Below are 15,472 nucleotides of genomic sequence, written 5' to 3'. Positions count from 1 at the left end.
AAGCTGTTTAATTTGGGTGCTCACAGCAGCCAACAGAATTAGCAGCTCCTACCCTGAGCCAAGTTGCGTGAATGCATGAGAAGAGGCACCCTACCTTGGGGGTTTAGGTGGGATAAGTGGGAAATGAGGATTCTTCCTTGGAATCACAACACCCTCTTTCTTACACAACCCACTTCAGTCTCTATCCACTCTGGCTTTTCACTTACCTCCTTGGTAACACTTCTTCCCAGCTCAGCCTGCTGCCCACCTCTGCAGGAGACACACGTGCCCTCTTTGTTTGACATGGCAGCCCCTTCTCTGTACTTTCCCCAGCAGTAGCAGGGTTTGAGTGAGATACTTCATTAGGGAACACTCAGTTGGGCCAAAGAAATGCTGCTTAGGTCATGACTGAAATTTGGTTTGACTGAGGAACATGTTATGACAGTGCTCCTGGAGAAGGGAGACTGTCAAAGTCTTAATTTTGTGCAGCATTTGTGCAACAGTAAAATCACAGTTTCCACATGAAAGATCCCACTGTCACAAGATGAGGCTGGTAGGCAGACAAAAGCTGAATACCGCATAGGTTTACAGACCAAAAGCAACACTCTGCACCCTGAGGTTAATTGCAAATCAGCTCCCAGATTCACCCTGTACCTCATGATGTGATTTGCATACCATTGTTCAGAGTCTGGTCAAGTTGTATTTGCTTCTGGGATGTGATAGAAATTTTGCCCTCTGTGATATGAAGCATGCAGGGGACTTAAACAGGGGCAGATTGAAGTAAAAGAAGGAAAACAGTAGAAGAGGAAAAAGGAAGGGGGTGTTGCATTTCCACATATACCTGTGATCTTTTGGTGTGGTTCAAGTATTGGTGTGTACCATTCTTGCTTTGTTTTGCAAGGTTACAGGGCAGGAGAAAAAAAGTCAGTTTCATAAAATTTCTGGTATTGCTTTATTCCTCCCTCACTTTCTTGCTAAGATGAAAGAAATTTTAAGTTTGCAGCCTAGTGTACAATACTGTTTGACTTGTCTTTGGGTTAATTTAAATGGAAAAAAACTACTGAGATTTTTCAAGGAGAATAATAAAGGTAAAGAGAAAAGGCACTAGAGATGTTTTGGAATGTGTGGAGAAAAGCTTGTATTTTTCTAACGCCCAGGCTATGTCCCATTGCACATCCTAGATGTTTGTTCCTCATGCAAGAGGGTCCTGTTGTCTTTGAGTCCTACTATTATAAAATGTTTGTCTGTAATTGTCTAACAAAGAGAAGTGTCACCTTTTTAGATCTTGAGGCAAGTTGTGGGACCAATGGTTAAAGATGTGAGCATGACTGAGGTGGCAGTTGTGAGACATTACTCTTCTCACAGAATAACTCCTTCTGATGATCTTGGGTAACCCCTTTTAAAGCTGTTTTTTGTAGCAGGACTAAGTTGCTACATTGGTGTTATCTGAGGAAAGGTGGAGTAAGTAAGATGAACTGATTAAAGGTTCACTTTGTAATTTTTATAGCAGCAGCCTTAATCACACTGTGATCTTCAAGCTGTGTGGTTTCACCAGTCTTTGTCCATGATTCTCATATTTTACTGTCAACTGAATATATTGAAGGGAGTGATGTGGTCATTGCACTTTCTCTGATTTGTGCTAGAATAATCAAAATCAGAAGTTGAGGTCATGTGGATCAGTAACCCTTTCTCATTATTTTGTACTTCCAGCATGCTTTAATGAGTTAAATGCTTGCTAATTTTCCTTTGCCTACAAAGTGAAGGGGCCATAAAAACAAGTGAGGCAGTTTTAGATTTTTGCCTATTTTAAATCTTGGATGACTGGAGTACGGGCTGGGAAAGTTACAGAATTACAGCAGCAGAGAGTACTAAGAGCCTGTCCTAACTAAAGCACACCCTGCTGGATGTTCTTCTGTTTAGAATTCACTTCTTAGTATAAACTGAAAAGCATTTCATAAGCTTGGCAAGAAAATGCTTATTTGACTTCTCTACCCTCCCCAAAAGGAAATTTCTACTAAGGCATGACATCTCCTATAAACTGCCATGAGTAATATATTCTGAACCGCATTCAGAGAAACAAGTCCTTGTTATTCCTATCTATAATAATTCACAGATAGAGAAGCTGATAAAGTAATAAGATCTTGAAGACTGTTACACAAACAAAGCCCCTTGTCTTTGTTCTTTAGAACCTAGCAAATTGTGGTGCATGTTCTCTGCCATGGCAAAACATCCAGAATATATTTTTAATAATGCTAGTTTTTTATTAAATTGCAAAGTTGGTGAAATTATGTTGCTAGAGAAGAATACTAAAACAGGAACCTACTGACTTTCTTTAACCTTCTGCTGTAAGGAAATGTGCCTTTCTCCATTTGATTTGAAAAAGGAAATAGACTGGTGGTGTGGCTATGGAACTTTCTCTTTCTGCCTCTGATTGCAAAAGTAGTAGTAAAAAATGAAAATAAAAAGTACAGTATTGAACAGCAGAATATTATGGTATTGTTGAGACAACAGAATGAAAGTAATTATTTTGTTTGTTTTGTTTCAGGTGTCAGAAACTATTTGAAAGAAGCACTAGTGAATATCATTGCTGTGCATGCAGAGGTGAGGAGAAACTTCAGATTGTTTCGTGCTTATATTCATATGATTTCATTGTATTTTTCCTGCTAAATCCTGCCTTTCACCAGGGTTTTCCACCCTTTTGTTGAAGTGTCTTCATTACAGATGTGTTTTAGATTAGGTTTAGCCAGCCTGTTACGCAGCTGATAACTTTTTTTTTTATGGGCAGAAGGAGATGAGCAGTTCCTGTTTATCCTCAGTAACACTCCATTACACCTTTTTGTTTCCATTATCTGATAAAGAGGAAAGCCAAATTCTAAAGCTAAATTCTCCCTTTCCATGCAGATAATATATAGATATATAGGTAGTTATGATGCTCTCTTTCTCTGATTACCTTTATTTTCCAAAACATCTGTAAATGAACTTCTGTTTTATCTTGAAAGAAATGTTCAACACATGCCACTCAGAGTGAAAAGCCAATATATGTCAGTCTTCTACATACAATGGAAATAGGAAAGCTAAACCCAGAAAGTTTTATAGTCTCTGTACAGCACAAATAGTGCTTGAAATACTTAAGATGGGTAATGGATACCTAGGCTAGGGAGTGCATGTTAAAACATTACTTATAATGTAATAAGCTTGGAGGAGCTGCAATTATTTAGCCTTTTGTGATAATATGCAGGAATTTTCTATGGTTCTTTATATCAGAGCCTGTGTTTTACATAATCATTCCTTCTAATCATCAAGAGTGTTAACAGATTACCGTTGCTCCTGGTAGAAACATTGGTAGTAATATTACTCTTACCTTCCAAAATACCACAAGTATGGCTGCTCTACCTTTTCCCTGTAATTAAAATATAATGAGATTCACTTGAGGATTCTACTTATCTTATTACTTCTTAAATTACAAGGATTCATATAAAGCAAAATATTTCAGGAACTTCAAATTTGCTTTGCAGTGTTTTTGATACAATTTCAGTGTTAAATTATAGCAGAAGCACTTACACAGAAGCATCGTGATTTTACCAAATACTTCCAAATGAGGGAATAAGAAACACTAAAAACATATACCAACATGGTAATAGTTTTTAATATTGTTTTACAGGGTAGTGGAAATTTATTAAAATGGAAATCAGAGAGTTTGCTTTAAAAAATTCGGAGGCATTTGTGACTTACTGAGCTAGTCTTGTAAACATTCATACTTGTTAAAATGCTGCAGCAGAAGGGTGTGTTGCTGTGCTCTCTTCATTGAGACCGATACTGATTCTGGCCTAAATAGCATTGCCTTGTAAATTTCTAGATGTAAAATATTACAGAAATATGAGAACGTGTGTCAAGATGAAACTCCCATTTCGACTGGTGAAATTCTGTAAGCTGGGTCAGGTTTAAGTTTAGTTAGCAAGGCTGCAAGTTTCTGTAGTTTGAAACAGCAAAAATTAACCATCAGATGAACAGCAAGGATAGACTGAAATGGAAAGGAAATTGTTTCTCTACTGCTGAATTCAAATTTAGCTGAAATCAAAATAAGGGCTTCTTATTGCAAATTTGTGATGATTCACCCTTGCTGAGAATTATTTTTCCTGGATTCTGTAAAGTAACTTCAAGAGTGCTCATTGCAGGCAGAAATATTCTCTTCTCAGTAGATGATCTTTGGGCATGTTCCTGGTATGTTTGTGTTGAATTGGTCAGCAGTGTTTGGTGCTGAGTAAGATAACCCCTTTCCAGCACTGGTAACAGATGGTAGCTGACATTTATGTGGTCAGTGTACTTAGCTTGTGGTGCAGACCTGCTTTTTGGAATGGTCAGCTTTATGGAATGCCTGGTACACAATTCTTAATTTTAATCACTGAAAACTCTGTAGGAATCTTTCTTTCTTCGGGTTTTTTTTTCCTTAATTTATTTTTACACGTATGTATTGGTATCTTCTGTCAGTCACTAAATGTCCTTGTCAGACATGAGATCTAAACTTTGCGTAAAAGCAAACATATTCTAGCAAAACAATCATTCCACTACTTAATTCTTTAGACCATTTCAAAGCAGAAACTGGGGAAGTGTTTCAAAACTTTATACGTTCATTTTCCTTCTTGCACTGCTCCAGTCACACACTTCAGCTTACATACACCACTCCATACATCACTTCAGCTTCTTGTGTCATCTTCTCTCCCAGCCCTGTGCACTTTTATGCAGCTTTATCATCACCTTTAAGCTTTGACACAAGTTTGGTGTGTCTAACCTATAATCTCACTTCCTCCTATATTCCAACCTCTTGGCCCGCGTTTTCCCCAATTCTGTGTAGAAAAATCATACCCTTTTTTTTTTAATCCACCAACAATTTCTCGCTTCTGTAAAGCTCCCTTTAAGGAAGATTGGTCTCTTCATACTTCGCTTCAAGCATAGATCTAATAATTTTGTGTTGCAGTTACTATTCTGAAAGTGCCACTTTAAAAAGTTATACAAATAAGCAGTTAAAAAGGTGGCCTTGATGCATGGGAAAGCCAGTAAGGTTTAATTTTTTTTGCCAGGGAACTAATAAATGACAGCAGTGGCAGAATCTAAATGAAAATCCATTGACACTCAGGTACTCCCACAGGCTGTCAGATGTTTATCTCTGCCACAGAGCATAACAACACTAGCCATTCAACAGTGGTCAAATAAAAAGGAGTCTAGAAGAAATAGCAAAATATATGGGTAAAAAGTAGCTGAATGTGTAATTGTGTTAGTCAGTCACACAACTCTGAATTAAAGGTGCTATCTACAAGACAGCAATCTATCAAGTCAAGACAGCCACCTGACTACCTGCATCCGTCAGACAAGAGCACATATTTTGAAGTTTAGCTGCTTTTTGGTGTTGCAAGAAGGTTATCACATATCATATAGCCAACTTTGCTATTAACAGAGGGGATTGGTCCAAGTGCAGGGCAAGCATCAAAAGACATCCTTCATATTCTAGTTGCTTTTGAAATTTTTTTGTACATTGATAAAAATGAAGGAGACCTTTCAGTCAAAGAGGTTTATGTTTTTTATTGAAATGTTAGTATTGAAAATGTTTCTGTTAATGTAGATGTTGTGCTCATGGTTCTTCTTTCATAAAACTTAGGTGTTTACCATTTCCAAAGACTTAGTTCCTCGGGTAATGTCAAGGGTTGTAGAAGCAGTCTCTGAAGAACTGAGTCGACTGATGCAGTGTGTTTCATCCTTCAGCAAAAATGGAGCTTTACAGGTACCTGAATACTTTGTGTTGTCAAACATCTGAATCTAGAAAACTGAGAATAACAGATAGAGGTATCATCTGGGTGTTTGTTTGATTTATTGTAGCAGTGAAAGCAAGGAGATAAAAAGGATTAGTTTACAACCTATTTCAGATTCATGGATGAATACCCTTTGGGATACTGGTTCTTGGGTTTGATTATATTTTAGAGTTATCTTTGTGTCAGACAGGATTAAAAGGCTACCTGTATCCTATGAGATAAAAAGCATCATAATGGTATCTCTTTGAAATGTTGTTAAATACTCTCTTTGGCCTGACATAAAAAAATCACTTTAAAAAAAGAAAAAATGTAGTGATATTTTGAGATTTAAAAATCTTGAAAACATGATGCAGTAGGATCTTGTAAGACTTTGCAGAACTAGTCACTTGTTATATTCTCTCTACAATACCTTGTTGCTGTAACATGGGTAGAATAGCTTTGCTTGTTTTATTTACAGCTAGATTGGTAGTTGTATTTGCTGTTGAGTAAGCTTTAAAGGACTCCAAGAAAAACACCTTTTTTTAAAAAATCCCTTTGAATCAGATTGCTATGGTTGTAACAGAAAAAGAGCAAACTCCCTATTTTCATTGTACATGACAGCATTCTTGCATTATGATGGGAAAATAGTTATCCAGTTGTAAGCCTTATTTTCCAGTTGCTGGTAGTAATGGCATTGGACAGAGAATTAGTATAGGAAGATTGCAGCCAAGTAAGATTGACTCCCTATTTAAAACAAATCCATGAATAACAACAAAGCTATGAATACATCCCTTTTGTCTGACTAAACAACCCACTGTAGGGACTTGCTGCCTAAACCCGTATTTGAAAGGATTTTCTCTCCTTACTGTAAGTTTGTCACTCATGGTCATTTTCTGTTCCTCTGAACATGGAAAATCCTGTCTGACAGACAGCAGCAGTGTGAGAGTCACCAGAGCCTTGTCAGGCTGAACAAAAAATTCTCAATCAAGCCTCACTCTGTGTTCCCATCCCATGACCCACAGTTTTGCCAGGCTCGCCCTTCCACCAGGTTTACTTAGGCTGTGGTACTTGAGAATGGGGTATTGGTACCTCCTAAAATGTAAAAAAGACTCCAGAATCTTAGGTATAGGACTTTAAAAAGTCCAAAACTCTTGAGCTTGGAGCACAGTATAAAAAAGAGGTAAAATATTCTGCGTTTCAAAAAGTTATGAGTATAGAGTTGGTGGGTGGCTATGTTATATTTTGTGCCAGAAAGTTCTGGCTCTAAAAAACCATTACTTTTAGCTGTCTTCCTACCTAGGAGGAGAGGTGAGGAAAATACCTAGAAGTCAAAGGCTTTCGTTAGAACTGGAATTAGTTGTCTGTGTTGCATTGTTAAAAGTTCTGTTTTGGAAGATTAATGTCACTAGTTGTGTCTAAATGTAGATCAGTTACTGTAATGTCTAACTGGATTAAATTTCATCTTTCTGCTTAAAAGAACAGAATGTGAATTTTTATGAAGTTCACTTTATATTTTTAAATGAAATTACTTAATGATCTCTTGCAGAATGTTTGTATTTCATATAAAAGTTATTATGATAATGATTGCTCTTCAAAGACCAAAGGATGATCTATGAAATTTGTTTAATCTTTGAGTTCAGGCTCCTCCACAGTTTGCCTAAGTGAAAATTAATACTTGAGCACGCAGTACAGTACAGGAATAAAATCCCCAAACTTTTGTGCCCACCTGGCTACACACAAGAAACGAAGTACAATCATTCTACTTCCTCATCTGATGGAAAAAAATTAATTCAACACAAGAAGCAAGCATAAAATGTGTATTGACAGATTTTTGTACTTTTGTATTTCCTTCCTCCCTGGCTAAGCAGTGCTGTGAGAAGTTAAGCTCACTGTATTTCACAAAAAAAACCCAAAAGTTGCATCCTTCTGTCTTTCTATCACAGTACAGAGAAGGTGGAACAGAATTGAAGATTTAGTGCTGTTACTGAAAGACAAACCAGTGTTTTTTGACTGCTACACAGTGACTACGTAAACAGTTTGGCTTGAATCAAAAGTATGAAATTGTTCCTTTGAGCAGTCTCCTGACAGAGCAGCATGGCAACAAATAATACAGGAAATAACCTGTTAAAAGCCAAGGCTGCTTACAACTGCAGTGTGCAATAGTATTTGCCTCTCAAGAAGGTGAAGCTCTGGGATACTGGTATACACTTGGTGAAAGGCCATTGTGTCATTGTTTCAATTTTTGTATTTCTGTCTTTAGGCAAAACTTGAAATCTGTGCATTGAGGGATACCGTGGCCATATACCTAACACCTGAAAGCAAGTAAGATGTGCTGTAATGTCACTTTTTGCAGTGTAATGGCATCCTTGTAAACATGCAAAAAACACACAATGTAAATTCAGAATGAAGAAATTTTGCTTCAAGTAGAATATGTGATCTACTGGGTAAATATACGAAGAACAGATGACTAGCAAGATTTTATAAGCTGAAAGAAAATTGTTACTTTTTTGTTGTTTTTTACTTGGACTTTTAGACACAAACTATTATTTGCCACCAAAAAAAATTGTAAAACTTCTTAACAGCAGTACACAGCTGCTGAGGATAATTATGCTAAAGCCAGACACAAGCAGATGTTGTTGATGAGTTTTATCCAGTTTTTTACAGCAATCTCATAAAGCATAAAACAAATAACCTGCCCAGAGGCATGAGAGAGGTTACAGATCCAGACACTGGCAGGGTCCCCTTATAGGGATATGGAGAATTAGGGCTCTCCATAGGCTTATATAATACCCTACTCCTTCTCCACACACCTAATCAGGGAAAGGGAATTCAGGTTCACACTCTTTCCTAGAATCAACACCTTCAAAAGGCTTTCAGCAATTTGTCATTTCTCACTGAGGCAAGACCAAAGATAAATAGTGTGGGGTACACACACACATTAGTATAAAGGGGGAAGGAAAAGCATTAGCACCAATAGTGGTTGATGCAGCCAAGGCGTGTGAAAACAGGCTATGATAGCTGTCAGAAGTTTTGAGTAAAGTTGATTGACTGAAATTTCTAGGTGATTATGGTGAGGATTGGATATGGGCAGATTCATTCATTATTTTAATAACCTTCACTTCTTTTAAGATTTGCATTACATGTCCCTGCAGGGGGCAATTTGGTCATCTTACCTAATCAACAGTTTTGTAGATCTTGCAAGTCTTAATGTGTCTTCACAGTGTCGGTGTCCTGTGGTGTCACTGCAGTCCAACTCGGAGTACTCACTTCCCTATTCTAAGTGTCTGATAGTGACAAAGGCCTCTAAAAGAACACTACTTGGCACTGGCTCAGGTTGGATAAAATGGAAACTGTATTGTCTGTAATCATCGGAGGGCAAAGCACAGTGAACCCTGAAAGATGGAGCATTGTAGAGGTTTTTTTATTCCTGGACTTGTCACTAGTAGTAGTTGCCACAGGTCACCATATTAATCTTTTGCTGACAAGACTCTACCTATCTATGCAGGTCCTGCATTGTTGCCTCACTTCCGTTCCACATCTGTTGCCCAGAGTGGGGTGGTAACCCCATCTTTGGAGTTACTCAAAACTTGACTGGATAATGGCCCAAAGAAATCTCCTCTAACCTTGAAATCGGCCCTACTTTGAGATCAGGGTTGGACCTGAAGTCCCTTCCAACCTAAATTGTTCTATGACTCTGTGTTACCTTGATGCAAACCTACTGTAATTCTCTTTGTAGGCACCTTTCTATAAGGCAGAATGCAGTGGCCCTACTAAGCGCAGAAAGAGAAAATCAATGTTTTATCTGTTCTTCATACACTGGTGGTCACTTCAGGCAGAAGGCAGGCTGGCCACTGCCTGTTAACTCTTGAACAGTCCAGGATGTCAAGCACAGTCTTAAATCGGCTGCTGTTTTAACATTTCCTGTTGATGTATGATGTACATCGCATTAGGAATGTCAAGATACTTGCTTGACCCCATCACTACTTCATGTTCAATTTGCACATGAATGTCAGGTCTCAGGTAAATATTCTGTCAATTTATTGAAAAAAATTAATGGATAAAATATAGCATTTCTCTGTAGAATTTATAGAGGGAAACCATAAATGCTGAGTCTTTTACTAGCAGAATATGAGTATTTTTGTCTTCCTTGCAGGTCAAGCTTTAAGCAAGCTTTGGAAGCCTTGCCTCAGCTCTCAAGTGGAACTGACAGAAAGTGAGTACAATACACCTTCTTGTTTCCTTTATGGTCTTTGGAGCCATTGCTTTTTACACTTGTAAGAAAACTTTGTTATAGGAGGGTTAACTTTCACTGTATTTGACCCCTCCAAATTCCAGAGCAGAGGCCTCTGTCGACAGAGTAAAGAATAAGCTCAGTCCTTGCCTTGTTCATGGGCTATTAAATTACCCAGAAGAGCCAATGGCTTTGTGACATATCCTGCTTGCCCATCCTAGTCTTATCAGTTCAGTGCAGCTTTGTATTTGTCTTGTAGTATCAGTCTATTTTAGCCTTCCTTGTTAATCTTAAGGTTTCTTTGAGTTCCATTGTATTATATTACCGAATTTAGCAGTAATTAAAAAAATGGCCGAGAACAAAGGTCAGGCTTTTGCAAGCTGATGCATGGAGAACTCACAGAAATGGCATGTTTTGTTTTAAAAACAAATAAGGAAGGTCTTTGGCTCTTTCTTAACATCAGGAGGAGGAATTTTGGGTTCTTCCTTTTCCACTATAACAACCTTTGACGAACAGGTTCCATTGCTGCATCCAGCCTAGTATTTGGTAGCCTATTTTACAAGCACAGCTTAATAAAGAGTAGTATGGTAAAACTAGGACAGATTTGTAATGAGCAGAGTAGTGTAAGTATAAATGGTTTGAATTAGATATTGGTTTCATTGCACTTTCCTGCATCAAATCAGTTTGCGCTTAGCAGTCAGAATTTAGAATATTTTGTCGACACATAAAGAGACTGTTTGTGCAGCTCATGGTCTGTGGGCTGTGCCTTGTTTCAGTTGTCCTCTGTCTGTTTAGTCAAACCTACTCTTCACTAGCCACAAGTCTAAAGATACCTCCTCATCTTACTTAGCTCTTGTGCTTTGTTAGACATCAGTTTTGAGTAAGGACAGATCTTTTAACTCAAATTTTCCAAAACACCTGTAGAAATTTTTTTTTCACTTAGTTACAAGCATCTGAGCTTCATGAGACAGATGAGAATCAAGAACTGCATCATTATTACATCTGCCTCAGAGTTTTGAGTCCCAGAGTGCAGAACTTGTTCTGTTTCCCAGGTCACAACATGACAATTGTCATTGTTCCAGGCAGCTCGTTGTAACCTACATGTATTTGTGTAAAATAACACATTTGTGCTCTGAGAGCTGTTTATGTGTGTTCATTCACAATCACTGCTATGATGCTAAGTGATGAATGTGGACACAGTCATCTTCCAGAGGACCCGCTGAGGAAGCAGATACTGATTTTTTGGTTTAAGTTGTTATTCTTGGGCTAGTTTGGGGTTTTTTTACCACACAGTGTAATTTTTTTTTCTCTCTCTTACTGGCTGTTCAGTAGTGCAGCATGCCAAAGAGTTCAGGTGATACATGTCTGCCCTAGGTGGCTTGTTTTTGAAATGGGGCAGAAAGTTCAGAGATCACATTATTCCCTAGAAAAAGGAGAAAATAAAACACCCAGCCAAGACTGTAAAATAACTTAATGCATCTCCACTGTTACAGTAAATATTTTCTACGACAGGCCCATCAATACCACTGCTCCTACACCTGTCATTTGTGGATTATAATAAATATTATTCACTGCACCAGGTACCTTCTTGACAGCTCAGTAGATCTAAATTAACCATTTTTATGCCTCCAAATGAACTCGTACACAGTTTATCTATTAGGGACAAAACCACATGATTGGGGTGAATTAATGTTTCTCCTAGAACAGTGATACTATCTCTGATCTTTCAGTCATGATACTTAAGAGAAATCTACAAAATAACTTCCAAAGACAAGGCTGAGAACTGAAATTTGCAATTCAGCTACACAGAAGAAAAGCAGACAGTGTACCTGAAGTCCCAGACAGAATAGTCAAAACTCACAGTAATTGTTCCCTTTTCAGAATCTCCTAAAGTTGTAACTATTTTCCCTTTACAGGTTACTAGAAGAGTTGCTAAACAAATTCAAAAGCAGCATGCACTTGCAACTGACCTGTTTTCAAGCTTCTTCATCAGCCATGATGAAAACATAGACAACAGCACAATGCAGACAAATGTGCTTAAACATTGTCCATTTTTTCTGGACTACTTCAATTCCTTTGAACACCCTAAAGAAAACAAAAGGAATTCCACTGGAAAATAAATTGAGATACAACTTTTTCAGTAATGGTATGGGATGTCCTGCTGAGTGAGACTTCTGTTCCTATGTACTTCGATAAAATGGCCTTCTGTCTACTGTATTTCGCTTTGTGGAGGGAATTAAGTCAATTTTGTTTACATACACTTGTTCATGAAGAAATATTCATCGTTGTTCTTCAGTCTCAGTTTCACTTGTTAATAATACATTGAAATGTATTTTTAGCAAATGTCACCTTAAATTTGAGTATTACTCATGTTGTTCAGTGTATCAATCTTAATTTCTAGATGTAGAGTAATACTGAAGTGACTGGAAGATTTAAATTCTATAAACTATTGAGAAGTATGTAATGAGCATTGCCCCCTAGAGCTGACTAAAAACTGTCCAGATACCATATTAAGTACACTGCTTCTTTTGCATTTAAAAATGATAACTTTTTTTTTCTGTTCTCATCTACAGTTTCAGTGTTTATAAGTCTGATTTCTTGGGGGCTTTTATTTTCTTGCTTATTTCTAATTAAACATGTTGCTGCCTCTCTTGTTTCTCCCTTCTGTTGGAATATTGATGGTAACCATCACATCTGAAATAAGCTCTACTTTCATTGGCAATTAGCAGAAAAGCACTCCGAGTTTATAAGATTAGTAGAAAAAATGTCCAAGTAAAATATTCTTTGGTGTTAAGGAGTAGAATAGTTAATAGCTTCTCACGTAGTAAGGAGAGCACAATATGTAATTTGTTTTGCTTCTTCCTTCTTACTCTTCTTGTTTTTTCTTGCTCTTACAGGCTTACTACCACTGTCTTCCTCTTGTTAGTCAGTCCTCTTTTCCTCTGTTCACCACTAGTTATTGGATTTGTATGGGGGGAAATAGGGATTCAGGAGAGAAGAACAGTTTGGCTGCCATTGTTTTGGGGGGTAACAAGTCAGTTTAATTTTATAACCGATATCATGGCTGGGAATTAAATAATGCAGTAATAATATATTCTTCCTGTAATTAAAGTCATTTTGAATAAATCATTTCATGAATAGTGCATAGTTTTCAAGCAATTTTTTAGTGTTAGCTCTTTTCTTTTGCCAGTTAAGTTATGTGCTTTAAAAATACAGTGTACAATTCCTATAATACGTAATTTTGGAGAAAGTTTGATGCACATGTAGTCACTTGTTAAAAAGTTCTGTGTAAGTATTAGCAGCATGTTGAATGGAAGTGTGAGACTTCAAATATATGTTATTATCATTAAGCACCTGGAGCGATGTTGTTTTAATTGTTGTCCTTTCTAAGGTGGTCATGGTCCCAGCTGCTGGTATTAACTGAAATAGTCATCCAGTTCTGTAAAAGATTTCACTTCAGAATAATAAAATATTAAGAAATATGGTCATAAGCTCTTCTTGAGTCCCTCACTTCCCAAAATAATGTGATTTCTTTGAATTTTGCTAATCTACCATTTCTGTATTCGTATCAGACATGTTCTAAGTATTGAAAACCTATTCTATTGTCTATACTGAATTAACACACATTCAGACATCTCTTTATTGTAAGATCATTCTCTTACTCATCTTTTATTACAACAGCTTGTTGCTTGTCTTTAAAACCTGAAGTCAGACTTCTGTGTAGTTGCTTCTCTGTAGTAACTTACACTTCAGAACATCTCATTGACGGCAACGAGAATAACGTGGAATCGATCAAAATATTCCTTGAATTCCATCAGTCAAGTCAGAGCACTGCATTTGAATAAATCCACTTCGTGGATTAAGGAAGTCAGCGAGCATCATGCTGCAACAGGAGGTATTGGAATCCCTTGCGTGGAAGGGGAGTTGGGACTGCTGAGGCTTCATAGCCAATGTACAGCAGGCTGCAGTTCCTCTGACAAGAAGATTACAAAAAACAAGAAGTGGTCAGTGTGGGTTTTGCAATAAAAAACTGTTAGAAGATACAATTAGGTTTAAAAAGTGTTGTTGAAAGTGGGAAAAGATGGGGAGACCACACCAGAATACATCATCAGTTACGGCTTGCAGAGAAGAGGTACTGCAAGGAAATCAAAGTAACAGAAGTGAAAGGCTCTGACATTTAAGGCAAGGTAAATGCTGAAAACAGTACAAAGGAAAATAAATTGAATTATTACATTAACTTTGAACCTCTAGAAAAATCCAAAGTAGATACAAACTGGAAAAAATTGTCATTGAAGTAAAAACCTAGAGAGCTTTATTTCTCATATAAGAGAGAAATTTAGGAAGTAATAAGGCTGTAAAATGTATCTTACTAAAAATAGGTAAAGACTTACAAGAAAATTCAACCATAATATGCTGTGTTGAAATATTCAGCCTCTGGAGATGATGAGGCATTCTTCTATTACTGTATTTTGACATGTATTTTGAATAGTCATGAGTAGTTCAAGAGGTAGGCAAAGAGGAAATAAAAAACAAATGCTGCATCAGTGTAATTAGGGAACAACACAGGAAAAAATATTTTAATCCCCCATAAAAGTGATGGGAAAAAAATAGGGAAAAATCATTACATATCTGGGGGTTAACTTAATGGAATAGCTCAAATAAGTAGCATGAAAGAAGAAATTCTGTTCTGTCTCACAAAATGTTTTTTTTCATTGACGTTCTTTAGAAATTGTTTATGAAATGTGCTCATAGTGTGTCATTGTCCAAGTTAAACATCTTCCTACAGCTTTTTAAAAGTCATTTGTTTTAGTAATATAGAAGGAACCACAGTCCTGCTACTTTTCATGCTTGTGCTGAATTTTAAGGATGAGAATAGGCATGAGATGACTGAGGATCAGGCAGGTTGTATTCTGTGTGCTAAACCCCTTGCATCTTCCCAGGACTCTGCCAGTTTAATTTCACTGTATGGCAACAAAGAAGGAAATAAGAAGCAGTTGTGCTTTGCAGGGGGCTTATGGCTGCTCAATAACGTGTGACTGTTGGCTTTGTAAAACAGGTCCAATCTCTCAACCTTTGCCAAAACTATTGCGTCTCCCTGAAGAGAGAGTACTTTATGGTGAAGGTGAGATTTTTGTTTTGTTTTCTACACAGGCAGACTTTTGCCATCCAGAGCCAAGGAAACATTTCTGAAGCAACAGCATGTTTCCCTGCTCTATTGGTAAGTAGTCTGATGCAGATAAAATAGGCCTATAAAAACTAGTGTAACACTGTACAGAACATAAGGCTGGGGAAAAAAGGAAAACAATTATTGCTTATTCTGATTCTACTTAAGTTAAAAATGCTCTTATGTATGTTCAGGAAAAAAAAGAGTAAGTCTTGATTGTTGATATAAAGGCAGGTATAATGGCAATATTTTTTTTAAATCATGATAGAAGAATTTTGTGGAGCTTTTTGCTGAACCTACTAAATGACAAAATCC

General features: G+C 37.2%; 1 protein-coding gene across 4 annotated transcripts in view; it reads left to right on the top strand.

Moving 5' to 3' along the window:
- Positions 1–13,484, top strand: part of EXOC2 (exocyst complex component 2) — a 184,116-nt gene extending 170,632 nt beyond the window's left edge. For all 4 annotated transcript variants that reach the window (XM_048310287.1, XM_048310269.1, XM_048310276.1 and 1 more), the window contains 5 exons: positions 2,525–2,580; positions 5,633–5,755; positions 8,023–8,084; positions 9,916–9,975; positions 11,910–13,484. In XM_048310287.1, coding sequence (XP_048166244.1) covers positions 2,525–2,580; positions 5,633–5,755; positions 8,023–8,084; positions 9,916–9,975; positions 11,910–12,003 — 395 coding nt within the window. In that variant the 3' untranslated portion in view covers positions 12,004–13,484. The remainder of the gene's footprint in view (positions 1–2,524; positions 2,581–5,632; positions 5,756–8,022; positions 8,085–9,915; positions 9,976–11,909) is intronic.
- The last annotated feature ends 1,988 nt before the right edge of the window (positions 13,485–15,472 follow it).

Source organism: Corvus hawaiiensis, chromosome 1, assembly GCF_020740725.1.
Source record: "Corvus hawaiiensis isolate bCorHaw1 chromosome 1, bCorHaw1.pri.cur, whole genome shotgun sequence".
NCBI lineage: Eukaryota > Metazoa > Chordata > Aves > Passeriformes > Corvidae > Corvus > Corvus hawaiiensis.
The sequence above is the reverse complement of the archived record's forward strand: the minus strand, read 5'-3'. Positions and strand labels throughout refer to the sequence as shown.